This window comes from Cupressus sempervirens, chromosome 11, assembly GCF_028749045.1.
Source record: "Cupressus sempervirens isolate cs-2001-9-10 chromosome 11, ASM2874904v1, whole genome shotgun sequence".
Lineage (NCBI taxonomy): Eukaryota > Viridiplantae > Streptophyta > Pinopsida > Cupressales > Cupressaceae > Cupressus > Cupressus sempervirens.
In genome coordinates, this window is record NC_143128.1 from 428,596,182 (window position 1) to 428,621,758 (window position 25,577).

The following is a 25,577-nucleotide window of genomic DNA, read 5'->3' on the forward strand; positions in this document are numbered from 1 at the left end:
AGTGGATTCCTTCCTGAAAGTTAAGAGGAAGGAAGATTCGTAACACCCTTTTACAAAAATCTCTCAACTTCTTGCTTACCTTGAGTTGATTCCAAGGAATGGTGAGAAGGTGGAGCCTTCCTTTTAAGGTAGGAGAGACTGTCTCACACGCTATAGCTGGTCATCTTATTTTTTTGCTGCATTTAGTAAATATAGGCATATTTTGATTGGTGAAGTTAAGAGGGGATGTTATAGTCCTCCCTCTTTGGGAATTGCTTGCCCTCAAGCAATTTCAGGATTGGATGTGATCATATCTGTTCATTTTCCTAGGTTGCGTCTTCCATAGGAAAGTCTTTCAATTTCACTAAGTATTCATTGATCACCCATTTTTAGAGGGTTCTCTCCCTAGTGTTAGTGATTGCTTGTAGGACCAAGATCGCTCTTCATCTAATGGTGGTAACATAGCTGATGGAGTAACATTATATCCCAATGCTCTCTTAAGCCTTGACACATGAAAAATATTATGTACCTTTCTATTTGTACGTAGTTGTAACTCATAGGCAACCTCTCTGATTTGATGAACTACTTAGTAGGGTCTGTAAAATATCGCTTCAAGCTTCTCAGCTCCACTTCTTCTGAAGGAATATTGTCGGTAAGGCTGCAATCTTAATACACTAAGTCATTTACTTCAAATCGCCTCTCCACCTAGTACTGGTCTGCATATTTCTTCTTCTGGTTTGAGCTTGTTGAATGTTCTCTTTCAATGATTTCACAGTATCCTAAGTACCCTTCCAACCACTTGTTAACAATTTCAGTTTGACCATCCGTTTGCGGAATATAACTAGTGCTTGGAGTAAGTTCAGTTCAACATAACTGGAACAACTCTTGCCAAAACAGAATCATAAATTTACTATCTCTGTCACTTACTATGTTTCTAGGCAGCCCATGAAGTCTGACAATTTCTTTGAAGAAGAGATCTGCTACTTGTACTGCTGTTTATGTAGCTGATATGGTAAAAAATGTGCAAATTTAGTCAATTTATCAACTACAACATAGATGCAATTTTTACCTTGAGCAGCTGGTAGGCTAGTTATAAAATCCATTCAAATGCTTTTTCATTTTGTTTTGGAATGGGTAAAGGCTGTAGTAACCCAGCTGGATATGTGTTTTCATGTTTGTTTTGTTGACATGTTGGGAATTCTTGCACAAACTTTGGAACTTCCAACTTCAATCCTTTCGAACTGAATCTTCCCTCACTTGGTTGTATGTTTTAGAGAAGCCAACATGACCAGCCATAGGAGCATTATGAAAAAACTTCAAAACTTCGGATTTAAACTTGGATTTTGGCAATAAGAAAATACTATCATTGTAGAGTAACAATTTGTTTTGCACCTTATACCTGTCATCATGACTTTTACCTTCAAGTAAGATTGAATCCCAATCATCTTTAGCATATTCAACTGTAATATTCTTCTTCCAATCAACTGTTATGTCCACTATGGAACATAAATGAGGTCTCCTAGATAAAGCATCAATCACAATGTTTCTTTTCCCCTTGACATAAACAATGTCAAAGTCATAAGCTTTCAATTTACTCATCTATTTTTGTTGCCTCTCACTCAAATCTTGCTGGCCTATAAATTGTTTGAGGCTATTGTGATCAGTTTTGATAGTGAATTTATTCCCCACTAAGTATTGTCTGAACCTAACTAGACCATGCATTATTGCCAGCATCTCTTTGTCATAAATTGAGTGGCTCTTTTCAACAGCTCTCAACTTCCTTCTTTCAAAGTCAATTGGATGTTAGTTCTGTCATAGGACAACATCTATCCTTTGACTTGATGCATCACATTCTGACTCAAATGGTTTAGTAAAATCAGGTATTGCTAACCTGAGGCATGAACTCACGAGTTCCTTAAACTGATCAAAACATTTTTGTTCCTCATTTGACCATGTAAAGGCTCTCTTTTTTGTGAAATAAGTCAATGGGGAAGCCACCTATGAAAAACCTTTCACAAACCTTCTATAGAAACCAAACAAACCAAACAATCCTCAGGTGGCTGGACTAAAAGTATTATAAGCCTGATCCCAGGGTAGGGAGGGCCTTTCTATTCAATAGATTGTGTGGAAATAAATATGGTCCAAGGTTTTGAGGTTAAGCCTAAGTCAATGCTTCTCCTCTTGCCGAAAGCCGAGGCTTGCTTAACCAATTACAGACTCACCGGATACTTCTCGTATGTTCTTCTTTCTTTTTCATGTTATGCATTTACGTTACTTATATGCATGAAAAGATAGTAACTTGTTATTTCAGATATTATAGTTGATCATTGTTACAGTTATTTCAGTTGAATGTTATCATAGTTATTTCTGTTAATTGTTTTTACAGTTATTATAGTTGATCATTGTTACAGTTATTTCAGTTGAGCTTTGTTATCTTAGTTAATCGTTTGTAGTCAAAAGCAGTTAATGTCTCATGAAAAGGAGTTCAATATATTTGTTCAATAAATAGTTGAGGAAAATTCTTTCTTGATCGCCTTTATTTTTTGTTAGTAAGAGCCGTTTGTTACAAAATCTAATGAGAATTTAAAAAAAAAATTGTTTAAATATGTATGATGCATAGTTTTTCTAAAAATTATCATTTTCTGTGTTAATTGTTGCAAAATAAATGATTGAACAAACTCTTGGATGTATTTCAGGAGACAAGAATAGGAGAATTGCAGAAAATGCTAGGCATGGGTTAAGTTTGGCTAGTAGTACTCGTGCGGATCCACATGCTGTTTACCTTGAGTCAGATCCAAGGGTATGTTTTTGAATGTTTATCCAATATACAAGCAAAATATAAATGAGCTGATATATTTATAACATCTATATTCCTAGGTGTGTATTATTCGTACTTTTTTGTACTAAACTTCCAAATTTAAAGTATGTACTTGATTACTATTTTAAAAGCATGTTAAGCATAGATTGGAAATCATAATTTCTTTAGATTAATGATTATGCTATGTATGTCTTTAGCATTGTTGAAAAACTCGAAGTTGGCACTAACTCAACGGAGGTCCAAAAATTGGAAAACTCGAATTCGCCAAGAACTTGACAATGAATTGACACTTCATTTGAAAATATATAGTTTTTTAAAATATTCTTAGAGCACACACTTATACCATATTTTAATGTTTGTTTATAATTATTATGATTTATCTAACACATTTATACTGTAATTTTAATAAATCATTTATTGCATTTTATAGTTATTTAATCCAAATAAAAAACTTTGTATTCAGATTATATATATATATATATATAAAACTTGTATCCAATATTTATTTCAGGCATGTGGACATGTAAAACTTTAAACCTATTTTACAAGGTTTGAAATTAATTTCCACACGAATAAAATATTAATAAATTTTGAGAAGGAAATACTTTGGAGAAAGTTGGATATTAAATTCGTCTTCTGTAAATTAAGTTTGTGATTGTTTAATTTATTAAATATAAAAGTAAAATTAAATTATTTATTTTAATTAAAATACTCGATACCAATAAATTAAATGTTTAAATGTGCTAGTTATTTAAATTGAATAATAATATATTATAAATAATACATATTTTAAGTTCAATTTAAATACTTTGAAGTCAATAAATTTTATATAAAGCTTTTTGAAATGGAAATTGAATATTTTTACATAAAATAGTTTGATTTGTTTTATTTTATTGTTGAAAATAAAAAAAATAGTATAAAATTAAATTTTAGTGAAGGTTAAACATTATTATAACAATTTAATTGAAATAAAATATTTTTTTATGATCTGTAATGTTCTAAATATTTTTGAAAATTTTAAAATACTTAATCTAATTTATAGAAAATAAAAATCCTAAAAACAAATACCAAATTAAAGTTGATGAAATTTTATAAGTGAAAAGTATTGAACAGAAAATAGAAAAAGAAATCTGAAGACTTGTCTTCCTCGGCCTCCATTGCATAACATAACTTGTCGAAATGTTGGGAAATCACTATTTTTCTCCGCTTGTGTTGAACTTACTCCCTTGTGATCACTTGTTTTATGACACCTAGTGAGTGGGGAAGATGAATGACGACGCCCAAAAAGGCATAGTGAAAATTGCTTTCCTTTGCCCACTGCAAAAATGGTCTCTTGCTGAATGAGGATGCCACAGATAAAATGTGGCTATTTTTTTCCACATTCTCGTGGAATTTGGTCAGTTTTTGAGGAAAACAATGCTCTACGAAAATCATTATATTGTTGCTTTTTTTTTGGCGATAAAATCACCCAACAATTTGGCTTGCAATATATCACAAGATATGTGATATCTGGTAGAGTTTCTCAACTATGTTCTTTAGAGCATCAACAATAACTTTTCTTCAGCGCATTGAATTGTTGGTAAAAATTTATAAACCCTAATTTGGCATCAATAATATATATAGTCTAGTTGGCTAAAACTTTTGTAAGTCACCACGAGCACAACTTAGAAAATTGTTAATTTAGACATCATTGAATGAGATTACTCTCTCATACAAGCCTTTCAATACAAAATTTGAACAAACTTACTCTTTCTATTCACTTTGAAACTTTTGCACAATAAAACTTAAAATTTTTACTTACAAGAATTCTAAGCATAGTATACTCACATAAAATAAAAGACAATTTTTTCAATGAAGCCCACTCATATATAGGTGAGGAGTTGGGAGGAAAAAGGTATTAGAAACCCAAAAACCTTGACCTATTCTACAACTAGCTTTTGCCTTATTCAAACGTCAAGTCCTAATGTATTGGACTTATAATTCAGTACATGCAATAGCTTTTCAGCTGATACTATCACACACAATTACATCTTGTTTTTACATTACATTTAATCTATCAAAGTTGGAATTACAAATACATATTGAAAATTATTGTAAGTGTGTGACAAGGCTTGACACCTATTTACATCATCTTTTGTCAAATTCCTTTTGTTTGTACAAGATGGTTTGTTATGGAAGTACTCATATTAGGTGGAAACATCTATAATATTTGTGATATTCCCAATCTCAGAGGTCAAATTAATTAAATGACACAATATTTAAATAATGATATAATATCTATATGATTAATAAATAGTAATAATATGATATAATATAATATAATAATATATTATTAGTGTAACAATAATATTTATATCTTAATAACTAAATAACAAATAAATATATTTTTGTGACCAACTATTAATAATATGTTGCTAAGACAAAATTAACATATAACAATGATAATGTTTAACATTAATTCATTATATACATTATAGACGAACAAATACTTATACTAAAATCATAATTAATAAAATAAAAATTAATTTAATAAAAGGAAAGCCAAGATTTGCATAAATTTAATACCTAAAGGATTATCACATATTGAAACATTATTCACTCCAGATATCGATCAATAAATTTGAATATAGATGTCTCTTCCTAGTTGAATCTTCATGTCAGAGACCAATCAAGAAAAGCGATGATTAGCACCAAGAAATTATGCGATTATTATAACTTATAATGATGCCAGTTTAGGAATAAATATTCATCAATTCGTGGATAAGATGTGATCTTTTATCAAGAGACACATCCCTTGCACAACCAAGAAATGCCACTGTTCAGATTATAAGATATATACTATTCAGCCCATTTGGGAGAGAAAGGGAGGAATCATAAAAATTGAGAAGGCATGGGGAAGAATATTAATCACAAGCAAGACAATATCAAAGAACTTTAGGCAGATAGAGAACGTCTCAGAGCAAGAAGGCATCGAGCAATTTCTTTCTTATTTCTTGTGGACAACTAGAGAGCAGAAATAAAAAAATATTTATGCAGCGATAAGCAAGTAGACAGTTCCAGTTCATCTTATTTTCATAGTAGAAGCCTTCATTGCCATCAAACGCTACCATTGTGGGCAGAAAGAGCAAAAAAATGCCAGTTGAGGTGAGACAAGGGTGTAGGATAGTTAGACTACCAACACAGGAAGGAAGAATTGCATTACGTCCATCTCTTATTGGAGGTAAAGAGGTAGATATCGGTTTGTGGGAAGAGTCCATCAGCCACAATTGACATAGATCATACAACTTCAGAGTAAGTCAACGTCTCATAGAACACCTAGAATACATCACGATAGAGATAAAGTAGTGGAGGGACTTCAAGGAGCCAATTCCAGTGATATAGTTTGCATCAGTAGAAACTTAAAGGAAGTGTGTCGAACAACAAGAAGGATTCCTCCCAAAATCAATGCCATAGCAGAGCCAACACTCAAGAATAACATCGTATAATTAGACAAAACTTTGGACTAAGTAGTTCCGAATAGAGGTTATAGCATTCAAACTTAAATCGAAGGAGGGACATCATAGTGGTATTAGAGCATAATCCTACCATCCCGTGAAGGTGTATGGTAATATATGAAAGGAGGACAAATAAAACTACAATGAATGATTTAGCAAATGAGGTGAGATCCTATATGGAGCAAAACAACCAAACCAACCAAACTATATTGAATCAAATGGAAAAATCAAATCAAGCACTTCTCCAATCATTGCAAGATATGGGAAATTCTACCAACAATTTGAGAGGTCAACCCAACCATGTAAGAGAGACTAGCTCCACTTACTCAAAAATTAATAATGTGTTTTCTGCAATTGGAATGCCACAACCATCACTCTTACATAGAGAAAAACTACTAAGAGAAGAAGATGGAATAGAACAACCAATGACTAGGATTGAAGAAATTGCAAGGGCATAATATGCAGCTCTAGAACCTAACATTAGAGAACTGATATCTTTTAGAGAATTTTGTGATGATAAACGAAGGGAGACGTCTAGAAGGATTGTAAATGAAGAACTCAAACATACAATTAATAAAAGAAAGCTTCCACATTTTGATGGTTTAGAAAAGATTACACCGTGCCAATGGTTAGAAAAATTAAACACATTTTTAGTTCTAAATCCCATTATGGAAGAAGATGCCTTGCAATTTGCTATATTGTATCTAGAGGGAGCATCACATGATTGGTGAACCCATGGGTGTATCTCTTTAGGACATAAAGATGTAAAATCCTATGAAGAATTCTCCAAAAAACTCATGAACAAATTTGATGATAAGGACATCGTATGGTATTTCTAAGAACTAACCCAACTCAGACAAACTGGAACAGTGGAAGACGATGCTTGCAAATTCCAAGAGTTATCAGTTATGGTTCCAAACCTTCCCCAGAAGAGACTCGGTCATATATTTATAGAGGGATTAAAAGACTCCAAGCACTCTGTTAAACCGCATGAACCACAAACTTGAAAGAAGCCATTAGAAAAGCAAAAATGGTAGAATAAAATACTTCAAAAGAAAGATCCAAGAATTTTTCAGCGAAGGTTGAATATAGAAATGAAGAATCAAAAGAAGATCATAGAGAGAAAGAATGTTATTTTTGCAAAGGGAAATGAAGCAGAAGACATCAATGTTTGAGCAAGGAAGCCCAAAAACAAAAAGAGGACACATTGAAGAAAGGCACGTTTCAGATGCAGAGGCCCCTTGGGAACCTGGACATAAGTGTGACAAGAAAAGTCAACTCCATAAAATAGAAGCAACACATGAAACAAATAGTGAAGAGACTTCAGACAAGAGTGCGAATGGTGATCAAGAGAGGATATGGGAATAGAGAATCGTTGAAGCTTTGAGGAAGTTCAACTTTAGTCATAGTCTAATCAGAAAATGTAAATATCAAAAAATACATATATGTACATATTTTTATGATTATTAATAGAACTTTAATATTCAATTTAAATAAAAGGAAAGAGTGGCAATTAAGGGAGAACTGCTGATGACACCCTATTGTTAGCACCTTCCTAAGAGTGCAATTAAGGGAGAATAGCTAGGGCACACTATTGCATTAGTATGTTAGGGAGAACTGCAAAAAGGACACCCTATTGCTTTGTAATTAAGCGAAAATCGCTAGAGCACTATATTGCTGAATTAGTTGAGGGAGAATTGCTAAGGGCACCCTATCATAGTGATAGTAAAGGGAGAATCGTTAGCAGGGTACCTTGCTATGCTGTGATTATGGGAGAATTGCTAGGGCACCCTACTACAAAGAAAAGATTATAGCCATAGAGATCTTTGGAGGAGATAAAGCCTCTCCTAAGGGATTAAATAGAGATGGACAATCTTAAAGAGATCCATAGAGACCTCGGATGAGATAAAATTTCACCTAAGTATTATAAAGAGGGCAATCCTAAAGGGATATCCACTAAGGCCCAAGGATAGGAAAAAGCCTCACTTAAGGATTAAAAATGCATAGTAAAAGAGGATTGATACAAGGTAACACATAACAAGGAGTGTGGGACTACTAAGATAAGTTTGCTTCCTTATTCTTGATATTTTAAATGAAATATTACAATTTTTCAATTTATATTGTTGTTCTAACTTCAAGATGGATTTTTTTTGTTTCAAGACCATGGGATTGAATATAAAAACTACATTGAGAGTTTGGATTGCTTGAGGACAAGCAATTTTGGGCGGGATGCACTGTGATATCCCCAATCTCAGAGGTCAAATTAATTAAATGACACAATATTTAAATAATAAGTATAATATCTAAATGATTAATAAATAGTAATAATATCATATAATTTAATATATAATAATATATTATTAGTGTAATAATAATATTTATATCTTAATAACTAAATAACAAATAAAATATATTTTTGTGACCAACTATTAATAATATGTTGCTAAGACAAAATTAGCATATAACAATGATAATGTCTAACATTAATTTATTATATACATTATAGACAAACAAATACTTATACTAAAATCATTAATAATAGAATAAAAATTAATTTAATAAAAGGAAACCCAAGATTACCATAAATTTAATACCTAAAGGATTACCACATATTGAAACATTATACACTCCAGATATTGATCAAGAAATGTGAATACAGATGTCACTTTCTAGTTGAATCTTCACGTCAGAGACCAATCAAGAAAACCAATGATTAGCACCAAGAAATCATGCGATTATTATAACTTATGATGATGCCGGTTTAGGAGTAAATAGTCATCAATTCATGGATAAGATGTGATCTTTTATCAGGAGACACATCCCTTGTACAGCCAAGAAATGTCATCATTCAAATTATAAGATATATAATATTCAGCCCATTCGGGAGAGAAAGGGAGGAATCATAAAAATTGAGAAGGCACGGGGAAGAATATTAATTACAAGCAAGACGATATCAAAGAACTTCAGGCAGATAGAGAACGTCTTAGAGCAACAAGGCATTGAGCAATTTCTTTCTTATTTCTTGTGGACACTTGGAGAGCACAAAAATATTTATGCAGCAATAAGCAAGTAAACAGTTCCGGTTCATCTTATTATCAGCGCAGAAGCCTTCCTTGTCATCAAACACTACCAACGTGGGCAGAAATAGCAAACAAATGCTAGTTGAGGTGAGACAAGGGTGTACAATACTTAGACTACCAACACAGGAAGGAAGAATTTTTTCATTATGTCCATCTCTTATTGGAGCTAAGAGTCAGATATCGGTTTGTGGGAAGAGTCCATCAGCCACAATCAACATAGACAATACAACTTCAGAGCAAGTCTACATCTCACAGAACACCCTACATCTCACAGAACACCCAGAATCCATCACGACAGAGATAAAGTAGTGAAGGGATTTCAAGGAGCCAATTCTAGTGATGTAGTTTGCATCAGGAGAAACTTAAAGGAAGTGCATCCAACAACAAGAAGGAATCCTCCCAAAATCAATGCAACAGCAGAGCCAACACTCAAGAACAACATCATATAATCAAACAAAACTTTGGACTAAGTAGTTCTGAATAGAGGTTATAACATTCGAACTTAAACTGAAACAGGGACATCACAATATCCCAAATAGACAATTTCCCAATTATATCTCAAAATTATGATTCAAAATACAACCAAATTGCTTATGCATTAAACCTTTAAACTTGACCTGCAATTAAACAACAAATGCATGTAGAAAACCTCAGGAATTTCTATTGTCTTCAACACTTACAATAGCATGACCAGAAAAGCTCATATAAACTCTTCAATATATGTTATTTCATTATACATCAACAAGACAATGACCAACTATCAAACATCCAATCTTAAATAGAGTATTATAGTCATATTGTAAAACTAAGAAAGAACCTGTAAGCACACATGAGACACCTGGTGTGACATCTCCTAGACAATGGAGTTGCATCCCTTGGCTACCAGCATAAGGGTTTTTGTCCTCAGGGTAGATGAAAGCTAAAGCTTCCCAAATAACACTCCAAGAGAGAAAACGAAGTTTGGATCAGAAACCAAGGATGACAAAAATGAATGAGACTTCCTCTTTTAATGCTCAATAGTGACTCTTCAGGTTCACATTCTTTCTTTCATTTCATTTCCCCATTTAATTTGAAAGAGGCTTTTTAAATAGTTGTAATTTAACTCCAAAGTTACTAATAAGTGTTTTATAAGTTGGGCTAGTACTTCTCTAATGTTCTCAAAAATTGACATTAGAGTCCTCCTTCCTTGAGATTCCTTGTCCTCAAGCAATCAATACTAGGATCGCATATAAATTTGTAGGTAGCTCGATAGTCCAATCTAAAAGCACATCCTGGCACACTGCAAGGAAAGGTATCAAAATGTAACTCATTAACCAGATTCTTAGATCTCAAGTCAATTTGTGAAGTACCATTGCGTTTGTAAGTTGCACGACTTTGATAATAACTACATCAAATCTCAAACTATGTGGCACTACAAGTGAATCTTCAAAATGCCACGTATGCATTTAGTAAATACCTGGATCCCAAACCATGTTGAGAGATACTGTCACCTTTGTTTGCTGGGCTACTCTGAACCCAAATGTTCTCTGCCGTAAATAGTCAAATAATCCAACACAATCCACAAAATGCAAGGTACTCATCTTGATAACTTTTGGATCCGAGACCATCTTGTCTACACGATCTTGGGAGTCATAGTGGAGGTCCATTCATTCACTATTGTCTTGTATCATCCAACAACACAAGTATGTCACTCTGCCTATGCTAAAGAAACCTCTGATAGGCCTGAGGACCAGCCCATTAGACCACCAAGTGTCGCTGCTATGGGATATACTATCATGAAGTATGATGTTGAAGGTGTCACTATACCCATGCACAGTGAAGAAATCTAATCTCAAATCATACTTATGTAGCTCAATTTCTCTTGAAATCACAACCAAATCTGAAAATGTAATGATAGGCGAAACAGGGTAATTGCTGATTACTGAATGAGGCACACAAATAAAATCACCAGCTAGTAAATAGATAGCGGTCTTGTCATGAAGACTCTGTGATAAATCTTTAGATAATCTGTAGAAACTATCAATATACGTTAAAGACAATTCTGAATTTCCATTAACGACATGACTATCATCACTCAAATCAACATCTCCATCAATGGAACAGTCAGCACTACACCAAGTTTCCCAAGTAGAATCACTCGGTTCATCTTTATCCTCATGGTATTGTGAAGATATACAACTTCTGTCATAAAAACCAGAATCCTTGTAGTTGACTACTTGCTGGTCCTTAAGATATTATTCAGCATAATGAGCCTCGTATTCATAAGTTGAAGTGTATACATTATGCTCCCCTTCATTCTCACCAAGGGTATGGACTCCTATTATTTATATGATCTCTTTAATCTCAGGTCCTTGATCATTATTGTTATTAAATTTCTACACGTGTTGAAATTTAGTTCTAATGTCAAAGGGTTCATACACTTTCATAAGCATTTTACATTTTTTAGTTATTATACATATTGAAATCATGTTCATTATGAGCCAAAAATTAACAAATGTCCTTGTATTATTCATTTTGAATATACAATTGATATTTATATAAGAACTGATATTTACAAAAGAGTGCTGAAAATAAAATTCTCTCACACAAAGTGACCATGAGAGTAGTCTCCTACTTGCCGATATATATTCTACTCTACAAAAATAAAAGATAGAAAAGAAAGCTAAAGAGTAGAAGTCATTGGCACTAGTCATTGCCTGTAATGACTGGTCGTCTTCTGTCCCTTTGCTTCCATCCATCTATCGTGCTTCATCCACGCATCCAAGTCCTACATTCACAAGACAATTTGTAATGCAAGCATCTCATTCATCTCATTCAGTTTCCCAAAATGCCATTCATTTTCATAAAATAAGATATATATCAGCAAGGAAAGAAACCTGCCAAACTGAGATGCTTTAGTGCTAATATGTTTGTTCCCTGTGCAGTCTCTTATTTCTAATGGGTACACAAATATAACAGCAGGCTCCCACAAGGGTTATTGAGCCTGGCATATCATTTAAAAATAGAACCTACAAAGCTGATCAAGATAAGTAAAACAGTGAAAGCATAATATTAAAGGGATGTGTGTTCATCATGCATGAAACCTTTTATTATCACACTGTAGATTGCATAACAGAAGGTTACAAGAGAGGCACTAAATCAGCATAAAGTTGGAAAGAGCAAAAGAGCTAAATCTTTCAACAAGAGGAATCATAAAATTTTCAGCAGTAAAGGAGGATCAAAATGCTTTCAGAAATATGAGAAACAACAGGCTAAAGGAAGCACCGGTCAGGGATTATGATAAATTGTGATATTTTTTCGATTTTTCTTCACAAAATGACAACAGATTTCAATGGGGAAATCACATGTATCAGAACTGTATTTTTCCAGAAAGTAATTTATTCACAACAGCAAGATATACTCTATCAAAGAAGTTCCCGACATGCCTGTGTAACAAAAGAATCCATATATGCAGATAGGGCAGATCATGAAATAACAGAGGCATATTTCTATAACAGGAATTTCCCCATTCTTCTTATCATCACTTAGAAAATGCAGATTAATTCAAAGATCAGATTTCTAATTCTAAACATCACAAAGAAAAGTGCAGGTTATCATGAAACTTTCAGAAGGTATCAATGGCATCTCACTTTCTAATTTGGATTTCAGGTTCTAAGTAAATGGAAATAAAATGCAAGAGATCCCAACATTATTTAAAGATGGTGTTTGAAATCTAATTATCCAACTTCAGCAACAAAGAGATAACATCTACAGCAAAGAGAATAATAGCAGCTTTGAAAGACCTTCAGCAACATGGTAGATATGTAAAGGAAGAGTGACATCAACAAGCTTTCTTTCATCCATGGTAGATAACACATATACCCAACAGATGTACAGCCATGGTGGTAAAATGCCAAGCTAATATCATGTCATTTTACAATGTTGCAAACCCCAGAATAAGGAATCATGAATCTTAGAAAAAGAAAAGGCATTTAATGATGTTTTTCAGATTACCCAGCCCGTGAAGCCAATTCCATATCAGAAAAAGCAAGAAGCTGGACCAAAACCTTCAATGGTGGGATCAAATCAGACAAAACTGCCCAAAATCACAGCTCACGTCAAAGTATACATGAAAAATAACATAGAATACCCAGACAACAACAGCATAAATAACTTATATACATGATGACATACAACACATAACTTCCATCATCTACAACAGAGTTAGAAGAAAAATATGAGGAACGTCAGGAGAACCCAAACCCACAAAAAATTCGAATCTTTACAAATAATGCAACAACAAAGAGCAAAACGTACTTACATACTTCATATGGGAGAAGGAGAAGTGAAGAAAGTCATATCATGGCAGCTGAATTAAAGCAGACATTCAAATCACGACATAATTTTTTCTTTTCAGAAATCTTCAAACAGTAAGAAGGTAGAAACCCATTTTGGGGTTTTTAAGAAATGAAGTATGAGAGCTAGGATGAAGGAAAAGTCATGACCCCTCAAGGTGAGCTTTCATTTATACCAACAGCAAATGAAGAAAGCAATAAAACCCTATAAAGATACCAACAACAGGAGAGGCGTAAACAACAATACCTTCAATCATAGAAAACCAACAGTGAGCAATCAACTATGGCGGCTTTGAACATTAGAAGAAATACAATTGCCGACTACTTCCAGCTCGTGAGGATCACTCCAGTCACAAGACGACAGCATGAAAATCTCTTCATAGATCATGGTGACGGCAGCAATCAACTATGGCGGCTCGAAAGTCTCATTCCAGTCACAGCTTGTATAATGGTAAGAAATGTAGTGAAACCACGGCTCTAGTCAAAGAAATTGGCTTCAGCAAGTGACAACAAAACACCAAAAACCAGTAATGGCAGTTGCAAATAGAATCAAATGCTCCTTCAAACCTTTACCGCATTCCTTTTCACAGCTCTCCAAACAAATACGATGTGCAAAATGAATAATTTTAGGGTTGTAATGTGATATATTATGACCTCAATCACATTGCATAAATTTTGAAATCCGAGGGTGTGTAATAAAGTTTTTATTTCTTTATTTCCTAAACATTATGTATAATAATGTGTCTTGGGGGGAAGGAGAGTTTGAAGGGATGTTAGGTGTTAGGATTTAGGGGGTTAAGTCATTTACATTAAGTTTATTATGAGTCAAATATGCCAAATAAATATGTTAAATGATAATTTAAAAATCATTTAATGTTTTTTTTTAAATACAAATTAAGGAACATTGGAATATTTCCTTGGGTTGGAATATTTCTTTGAATATTAATGTATTTGACATATGCGATAAAACTTGGTCTTGGAAGTTATCCAGATATGAAGAGAGGACTTAGTATTATGGATCAGTTGACCTAGTATTATGGATCAATTGAGATTACGGGGAAGGATTGTAGGAGCCAAGTATAAGGTCGAATGTGGACTTTGCCTAGTCAGTTTGGAGGTCTTTATGGCTAGTTGGAGCATTTTTGGGGTAGTTTGACACGAGTCATGGGTTTCATTATGACTTAATGCAGTTGTCATGCAGTGAGTCATCTTTTTTATAAGATTTAACTCCTTTTTTGGAGCATTGTTTCATGGATTCGACCCTTAGGGGTTCGTACTTAGTCTTTTGGACTAGGATTGTATGAGAGAGTTCTAATTATGTAGAGGTGATTTTGGTGACATATTTTGGTGTCCTTGTCATTTTTCTACATATTTTGTAATTCAGTTTGGAGAATACTTTATACATGAATTGAATCATTTTAGTGATATTTCTGATTTGAAATCCAGCCTTCATCCTTTCTATTACTGTGTGTGAACAATGTCTGATTGATAGTGTTATGTGAATTTTAGGATTCCTTTTCATTCTGTCTTAGGTATCACCTAGTTGCAGTTTTGTACTTCAACTTGCAGGTTGTAATTTGTGTCTTTTATTTTGGCACTGTTTTGTGAATGTTTCCACGATCCTCAACTTTCTTTATCAAGACCTTATTATGAAATACTAATGCAAGTCAGTATAGGATTCAAGTGTTGATCAATAGGGGAAATTTCACTGTTTTTGTTAATAGTCATGTCTCGAGTATTCATGAATTTTGGTGTATCACCTCTTAGCTAAGTTCAGTTTTAGGTTCATTTATGCATTTCTCTCCCTTTTCCTACCAAGTTTGGTTCATTAAAGTTACAAGAGCTTAAGTGATTATCCAAAGGAGCCAGCCTATAATCTGAAGATCCACTCAGTTTCATAGGAAAATCCCATTGCCTGTGAGTGGTTCCATTTTACCTGAAATTTCCAGTTCATTTCATTGAACCTAGTAGGGTGCAAATATCGGGACTTAACAATTATATTGGTGAGTGGCTATCCTAGATATCTGAATTTTTAGTCTGATGTAATGAGTATTTTGTCATACGTAGTTGGAGACTATCCTTCTTCAAATGTACTAGCTCATCAGCTATCGCATCATTCTCTTCACATAGTTCATCCTCAAGGAGAGACTCCTCTTCAGCCTTGGGATCACCATAATCTTTTTCCATAATAGGCTCCAACTCACTGGGTAAGGTGCTAGAATAATCCTTACCTTTAATCAATGTTGGTTCTTGCTTATGTTTGTCATCATGTTGAAGCTAAACTATATATTTCCCAACATCCTCAACATTGATCTGCACTTCTTGAGTTGTCTCTTTTTCCTTGTTCTTCTCACGAATGTGATCAAGAGACCAACCACGCTTTAAAGTGAAACATAAGTGCTCTTTTGCAAGAAGATCCTGACCCAATTAATAGTACTTCTTTTTGCCATATCATTCTTGTTTTGTAGCTTTGGGTGAAAGTGCATTTAATTGATGGAGGGTAAATCTTTTTGAACTTTTGGTGGGAGTTTTTTATATTCCTTATACATGTCGAGTATTTCTGCTCTTATGCCAAATTCAGAATTTTGGGCTAATTGCTGTAGTTTCATAATATCTTTCCTGATTTTATCCAAGCCCTCTATCTTCCCATGGCTAGATACTACTTGTCTCTATTGCTGAATGCTCAAAATTTAATGCAAACATAGTCTCTATGAGATTCAACCTTGTGCTGTTGGACCCCACCTCTTTGAACTAGTTGAAGCTGTCATATGAGATTAATTCTGCAATAGTAAACTGTATTGATGACTGTGATATTGAAGGATTACATTGCATCTTTGACGCAAGACTAGAAGCATGCTCTGCTAATTTGATATACAGATGTTACCCCACTGGTTTACAAATTTGAGGATACTACTTCCATAACAGAGATATGTTGTACCCAATCTTTCTCAAATGTGGACAGAGGTTCTACGCTTGAACTAAAATTAAAAAATCTGAGGTTCTTTTACATTTTTCTTAAACTTGTTTTATTTAATATTTCATCTTTTTCTTTATTTTAACTAAAATTTAACATTGTAAAAAGGGCATTATTTATTGTTTTTGTACTATGACGTAGCCCCTAATAAAATAATAACATATACATTGACAGTTACATAATAATAATCTTTAATAGAATAAAAATAATATTTTATTGAACTTTATTGGAAGGACATCTATGGTTATTAAGGCTAAGCTCAATTTATTAAATATATTTTATGAATTATCCCAAACAGATATTTACTCGTTCTAACCCAAAATATATTCAGAACTTAAACATATGCAGATGTATTATTCAAAACCAGTAGAAACTCGAGTGAACAATTCTATGGGCTCAAGCAGCCCCTACAATATATTATATTATTCGGACCCAAAATATATTCAGAACTTAAACATATGCAGATGTATTATTCGAAACCAGTAGATTAAAATTCCATCTAATCCTTTCCCTTTATGATTAAAATTATCTTTACTGATCTGAGCTTCAGCACAATCCATTTCCAATCTTAGGTTACATTCCTCTTGTGAGGTGCTCAACATAAAAAAGTTTGGAACCATATAACAATCCTACATTCTAATCAAAGAAATCTAGTATATTGATAAATATGATTCGGGTCTACCGCCTCCTCATATAAATGGAAAGACCCAAAACAATCCCCTATCTTCCTTAGGGATCCTCATCTTTAAACTCCCAAGGTAAATTTTTTAGGTTTATCGTACCATCGCATCCTTTACTTCTTCTAAATCAAGGTTAAAGTTGGGGCGCTCATCACAAATATACACACCTTTCCCATCAATAATATATGGACCTCCCTTCAAAATGTTTTCCTTTTTTGATTTTGATGGGCATATTATCATCGGAAACTCATTTGGGAGCCGTTTCAAAGTCATATTTTGTCCCTAGTTTCTTTCAATCCAAGCTTGTAATTTTGTTATGGTAGGCCACTATCCCAACCACTTCATAAAGAAAGCTAAATTTTTATATCTACTGATCGAGTCCTCCCATGCATGATTATCAATGAAAAGTGTTGTGCCTTTTTGAATATCTTTAGGAATCAAAACATTACATACCTTTAGAGTAGGAGCATCCAACTCATCTCTATGAGTGGCTCTCGCCTTCTCCTTTCTCCAAAACTTCTGTTCAATATTCCTGAACTTGAAATTATTGGGCACCGGATAAATGTAACGACTCTAATTTCCTCTAGACCTACTAGTCTTCCCATCCCTACCATTCCAATTGAAAACTAAAAATCCTATTTGGCTATAAGTTGGAGCATTTTCTCTCGCTCTTCTAGGTAATCTAGAAGCCATATTGAAAGCACCCAGTCTATGCTTTCTGAAGAAACCTTCATGTTTTGCATTAGGGTTTTTCTAGGGTTCATCTCTAGCATTTGTTGGGTAGTGAAAGCTTCTCCGTTGCTTAAAGAAAGGGTTTCCCCATGGCATATGACGTCTGCCCTGTTGGGTGGATATTTTGCAACTGATAAATTTGGGTAAAAATCCAGTCGCAAAGCAGGACGAACAGCCACAACGTGTGAGACAAAGTCTCTCCTACCTTAAAGTGAAGGCTACCCCTTCTCACCGTTCCTTGGATCAACTCAAGGTAAGCAAGAAGTCGAGAAATTTTGTAAAATGGGTGTTACCAATGTCTTTTCTTGTTATCTTTCAAGAAAGAATCCACTTACTCATAGAGTGAGCAATGGGGAGGGTGAATCTGTAACTATACTTCTACCAAGAGCTGGAAATAGTGATACCAATAAACCTTCACTAACTCAAAGTCTAGCTGAAAATGTACCGGTTTGGCTCTAAGTTCAATCGTACTTCTATATGAAAAAACTTTACAATTAGGGCACAAAGACTCCTAAAAGTAAGAATAACTTAACTATTTTGCAAATTTAAGAAAGAAATATAAGCTACAGACAAAGCTTCTAGCTATATATTTCCACAATCGCTCCCAGTGAAAGCTTCGACTCCAATTGCTTCTTAAATCACTATGCTTTTTTATTGAACACACAATAATAAGATGAATCAAGACAGTAGGCACAAATTAGAGTCAAACCTTCTAATTTGCTCCATCACAATTGCTTCTAGTCAAAGCTTCGAATCCAATTGCTTCTTTTATTTATTTTTCTCCTAAATTCATACAACACAATCAGAGTTATGCTTGCACAACTATGGCAGAGCTTTCTTGCATACAACAAATGATGATTTTTACAATGAGGGGGCACTCCTTTATATAGGCATTAGGAGTTGAGGAAAAGGTGGAGGAAAAATTGCGAGCAACTTAACCAACTTTTACCTAGTCTAACTAAAAGAGAAAATATAGGGTTTCATGCAACTGCATGTGCAACTCGCATTACATCTTTTCATGTACATGCAACTTGCATTACATGTAATTACATTTTTTCATGTCACGCATCCTCTCAAACTACAAATATGAAAGAAGAAGAAAGAAGATGCAAAATAAGGAAACAATTCTATGGATTGTTTTGAAGGGCCTTGTAATTTGACGATGTAATCCCAGATGATCACAGGATTAGAAGTTCTGTACTTTGTACCGCTACATTCACCTTGATAACCATGGTGTTGTGTCTTTCGATAACCTCCGACTTTGATGAATTGTCTGTTGTCATTTGAAAACTTAATTTGATCTAGCTTTTCTCGCTCAAGTTGTGAATTCTCCTGTGTAGATCAAAACAAACTGGAGTCTCTGACACTTCGAAAACCTTCTTGACGATGGCTGGATGTAAACTCCGAGTAACTTTCCATCAACACCTTTTAACTTTTTTTTTTGGAAATAAAGTGCTTGGTGCATGGGAATGCGTGCAAATGGAAATTGCTGATTTCCAAAAGGTAACTTAGGGTTTTCAAGGCGTTATTACATGCAAAATGAGTACATGTAAGTGCAACATGTAACAGGAGATGAAAGGTGAGATGAGATTTGAATGCGGATGGTGGATGAGCTTTTACATATAAGTGTGAATCGAAGATGAGGTGCAAAGCATGGAAAGATGCGAAAAATGGAAAAGCATGTATTTGCTCATGAAGGCACAAATGCATATGGAGAGGTGAAAATTGAATGAAGTTTGAGGGAAAATGCACTTTATAATCATCTTTGGTGAATAGGTGAAGTAAGTACATGAAAGATAAAAATGACATCGTATCGACTTTTTAAAAAGTGACTTTTAGTCAAAATCGGACCTTTGAGATGCAATTACATGTAAGGCATTTCGTGTAATCGTGTTGTGCGAATGAATGCGGAAAGTGAGATGAGTGAAAGTGGAAGCGGAAAATGGGATTGCATGCATGTGCGGATGGTGAATGAGATGGAAAAGACGTAATTGCATTTGTCAGATGAGATGCGAAGTGTTTTGACATGAAAAATCGAAGTGGAATGTGATGATGCTTTCGCATGAAGTGAAGCAACAACAAGTTCTTGGGAAAAAAATTGTGACTTCTCCAAAGTGGAGAAAACTGGCAAGCAAGCATAAAACACAAAAACTCAAAAGAAAAACGGACCTCTGGAGAGTGACTCAAATATGTCAAGATGCAATGCAATTCAACACACAAATTCGAATTTGGGATTTGGGAAAATTCCAAAAGTGTGAAAATGAGAGTTTTCATCATTTTAAAAGGCAAAATGCACTTTTCATGGCATATATATGGACAAGTGTTTAATGCAAAAATCTGGGCCCTTTTTGCAAAAATGTGATAAAAAAATTCATGTTTTTGAGTCATTTTTGACTTGTGAATGCAAAAACAACTTCCCTAAATGCATATACATGGATCAAAATGAAAAAACATGACTCCAAAATGCAAAAAAGTGGGTAAAAACCCCAATTTCTGGGCGTTTTTAACAAAAACGTGATTCATAAAAGGCATAAAATGAATTCGTTTTTGGCTTCCAAGTGAAAAAATGTGAGCCAAGATGTATTGCAAATGATTGAAGATGCCAAAACGCCTCTTTTCCTTTCAAAAATGTGATTTCAATCACTCTAAATAGATTTATTTGAAGATTTATCCAAAACGTGCCTTTGGAAGGAGTTTGAAAAAACATTTTTTAGCAAGATAAATCCATTTTTTATGTTCGAAAATCCATTGCCAAACAAAAACGACCTTATTTTAGAAAATCCCGTTTAAATCCATCAAGAAAATCTCCATTTATAATCAAAATAATGTTCTTGGAGGGCAAAGACATGTATTTCTTCAAAATTGGACTTTTTGGAAGCCAATACATATATTAAAACATGCTTTAGTTTAAAATCGGACCTTTTAGAGTCAACAACATATTTTAAAATGTGCAAAGAAGGCAAGTTGGATCTTTTTGGGTCAATGACATGCTTTAAAATGTGCAAGCAATCAAAACCAAACCGTTTGGAAGGGAACACACATTTTAAGTTACATCTCACATTTTGGATGCAAAGACATTAAAACTTACCTTTTGATGCAATGACATCAAAAAGGTCCACCAAGTTAAAATTTATGTGCAATGACATGTAAATATTCACTTTTGATGGATTTTACATGTAATTGCATATAAAATGTCCACTTTTGATAACTTAAAGTCATTTAATCCGCTTAAATTTACAAAAATGTTATTAAATGGATCATAAACAATATTTGTATATCATATTTAAAAATGTAACATATAAACATCATTTAAAAAGTAACATTTAAATGAGCCTTTGATTTAAAAATAAAAAGTTAAACTAAAACTTATAATTATATAGTCACTTTAAGTGAAAAATTAAAAAGTAACTTAACTTAAAATTATAACATAAAGTGCACTATAGTCACTTTAAGTGAAAAATTAAAAAGTAACTTAAAATTATAACATAAAGTGCACTATAGTCACTTTAAGTTAAAAATTTAAAGTAATTTAAAAACATAAGAAAAAGTGAATTTAAGTTATATTTATCAATAAGTGAAAGTCAAATTAAAAATATTACATCATATTTTTAATTCGTGCTGTTGCACCAAAAAGGTCCACTTTTGAGACACTAAAACAGGCATATCTCTTGACTGACAACTCCGATTGAGCTTTAGGTTAGATTGAATTGAAGGGAACACCGAAAGGCATGACATGAGCAAAAGCAAAAGACTAAAAACCAACAAAAGCAAACTAAAAGCAAAGAAAAGGACGATGAAGGTGGTGGAGCCCTAAAATTTTGTAAAAAAATTAGGGATCCATTTTAGTTGAATTGCCAATGGCATATCAGGTTGCAGTCAAGACTGCTTATGAAGAGAGTCATGTAGAGTATATCTTGCAATGAGTAGACAAAGGATAGGAACACACAGTCAACAATCCATGGACATATCAAATACAAATTTAAAAGCTCTTTTGAAGTCTCTGGCATTCACTCGCCCTCCTTTCTAGAATGTGCTAGTACAAACATGAAATGATTATCACGTGACACTTTGTGTTTAACAACTGCTATTGACACATTTGGTTTTTCCTTAAATAACTATGTGACTAGAAACTACGAGGCCTGTTCCAGTTCTGGGTTGATTTTTTACACTTGTCAATTTGGGGAATATTTACAATAAAACGAGCAACTTTAACTCATGTCAGTGATTCAACAGAATATGCAGACCATGTACATTCAGAATTGATAATGATGAAAGTTGTTTCTTAGATGATCTCAAAACTTCAAAGGATCAAATCCAGTACCACTCAATGCAAATAAAATCTGACGAAGACACATATTCCTTTAATACCAATGATTCTTAATTCATTAGGTTGCTATCATACAAATCGATGACATCTACAGCAATAACTGGAAATGCATAATCAATGGAAAGCTATGCATTTATTTCAAGGAAATGAGAGGAAAATATATACTTCAGAGGGGCGGCAAGTAAGTCTGATAAAAAAATAAAATAAAATGAAGACTTTCTTTAGACTCCATGCCTTATGGAGACTTTAGAAATCAAGAGCTATATGGAGAATATGGTTTGGATATTTTGGGAATGGCACACTGTAACATGTGGGAACCCTTGAATATTGGCAACAGTTTCATTTACAAGTCCCATAAACACATTACCAAGAACTGGAGAATACGGCTTGATGGGTAGATTGGTCAACCCTTCGATTTGGATCTCACAGACTTCATGCACTAGGAGATATGGAAGATATGCCAGTTGTTTGTATTGTGTAAACACCCCTTTCCATGCATTCAAACTCTCACAAGAAAAGGCAAAGCTTTTTTGTTCAAGAGCGGAAGTACCACATAGTCATCTTTGTGTCGATTCATTAAAGGTTGATTGAGTTTGTGATTATTGGGCAACATATAATATTAAAGCCAGATAAGGATGGAATAAAATGATTTGGAAAAATAAAAGAGTACCATAAAAAGTAAAAAGTAAAAAAAAAACAAAAAAAACTTATCATAATATTCACTATCTGGTGATATCCGTAATCGTTGAAGACACAGGAGCATTCCAAGCCAAGTGACTCTTGGATGTTATCCTGAAAATAAATATGAGATCAAATATATTATCAGGACCTCTTGAATGAGAGATTTGGTTTTAACAATCATAATCATTAATATCTTATGTCGTTTCTTTTTTTTGTAGGTGTGAATGGATATTTGGAGAGAACGATGAAATTGATTCTCAGGCATGGAGTTCGGAAGCCTTCACTGTACCAAGGATGAGGAGAATCTAAAGGGTCTGAGTTTCTCAAAGTTAACAATAACCAAAAAGATCACGCTGCCATTCGAAGCCTCTTAAATTTGGATCGTTATTTTCTAAATCGCAACTAAATGCTATCTTAATATGGGGAAGATGAAACTGACCAATACTTTCAGATAATTACATGCTAAGCAGTCAAAATATATTTTATTAATGGGCAGATGTGATTGTATTAAGAAATTTGAAGTGGCGTGTTGCTTTAGATTTAGTTTGGATACCTTTCCAGTACCTATAAATAGAGATGTAAAACATAATAGTCAATTCATATTCATATTCTTTAAAAAATTTATATATTTTGAGGCACTTATGGTAGACTATACTTTTTCATTGGCAAAGAAATGATTTTTTGAAAAAAGCCTGTGGATGGTGGATCATCGAATGAATTCTTGTTTGATTTTGGAGTCGAACTGTATTGAACGGAGCATCTTTAAGGAGTGTCTCCTGTACAATTTTATTTCTAGATCAGTAAGAAATATTTATTTTAATTTATTTGCATTAGATTTTTAAATTATTGTTAAATTGTGTTCTTTATAAATATTTTATTCTATAAATATTTCAAAATTCAGATAAGTGGATTGGGTCATTATTGCATTTTAAACTTGATAAACATAGATCTTGTGAAATATTTAATTGTTTTCGTATTTATGTCTAGTTTGTCTCCACAAGAGTTAAAGTGCATCTTAGACTAGTTTAAAATTGTGTTTATATAATTGATCCCTGATGTTTGAATTGTTAAAACTGTTTATAGTTTAAATACATTGAACATTATAAAGTTGTATGTTTCAACTTATAATATTGACTTTGATTGCCCATTTAATTAAGCACTGGTCTTTATATTGCTCTTGATTCATAATCCATATGCTAGCAATTGTTTCATTTCTTTCCATTGAGGAATTAATATGTTCATTTGTTGTGTTCATTTTTTATTTAAAACACTATCACATTTATTTATTAATTCATAATTTTCAAGTTTAAAGTTTTTCTATAATTCTTTCCTTAGGAAAACTTTCAATACATTCGTGTTCTAACCAATCTGCTTTAAGCATCTTGGATCTAAGGTTGTTGTCTAGGATCAGGTATACTCGCCTTGGTTTTGTAGAGCCAGTAGCGCAGGGGATTTGGAGCGCATCGATCAATCCCGTAAGGTTGGCCTAAACCGGTTGGATAACCCAAGATCGAGCAGGCAAGGCTCGTAGGATTCCAATTTGCGGTTTTGGGAACCAGCAGAAGGCTTCAAAAATCAAGCAAAGGCTCGACATAAAGAAAAACGGAAAAGACTTGAAGAAGGCCTTTAGTAAAATGATTTGATATACGAATTGAAATGGATGGATCAATCAACATTAAGCAATTGAATATCAAATTCAAGCTTAGAGAAACACCAAACTAGCTTGCAAAAGTTTCGTGCTGTTACCAACATTTTGTGGTGACAAAATGCAAGACAACATGCCCAACCCTTTTCTGAAAATCTTGGAGTGTTGCCAGTCTCGTCACAATTCTCTGTAACCGTTCTTGCATCCATTGCCATGATTGTTGGGGTCTCCATTCCCGCTCATGCTGCCCGCTTCAACTCTACTGTTCTATTTATGTAGTATGTATTATTTAGTACAAGGAAATCTAAGTTTTGGTAGCATGTTTGTGTCACACACACACACACACACACATATATATATATACATATATAGTGTTGTTAATTATGTCTAATGATTATTAATTCACCATAACCAATATTGATTAAAATAGAGACATGTATCTTCTATTCCTATATATATGCATTTGGGTCTGCACTTGGAACACACAAAAATATGGCAGTGTTAGTACATTTGCAGTGAACCCTCAACAACAATAACCAAAAAATGAATAGTTTCTTTTAGGAAACTGTCTTTTGACTATAGTGTTTGTTTTTGTCTATTGCATTTGTTGAACATTTAGCTTTATCAAATGCCAATCCTGTTTTGACACTAGAATCTCGCCGTTGAGACAGCATTTCACTTAACAGTTTTAAACTTTTTGTAAACTTCGCTTGTTTGTCTGAAAACAAGTTTAACTTCTTGATTTCATTCCTTAAACCAACCATCTCACTTTCTAACTTGGAACAATATTAAGTTTTCAAGATCAGTTCAAAATTTACCATTTCTAATTTTCT

The 25,577-nt window shown here is 33.5% G+C and overlaps 1 protein-coding gene across 7 annotated transcripts in view; it reads left to right on the forward strand.

Annotated features, from left to right (window-relative positions):
* The window catches only part of PHT4;5 (phosphate transporter 4;5), a 331,556-nt gene that overhangs the window by 137,881 nt on the left and 168,098 nt on the right, over positions 1-25,577 (forward strand). For all 7 annotated transcript variants that reach the window (XM_089810737.1, XM_089810736.1, XM_089810733.1 and 4 more), the window contains one exon: positions 2,676-2,779. In XM_089810737.1, the coding sequence (XP_089666863.1) occupies positions 2,676-2,779 (104 nt within the window). The remainder of the gene's footprint in view (positions 1-2,675; positions 2,780-25,577) is intronic.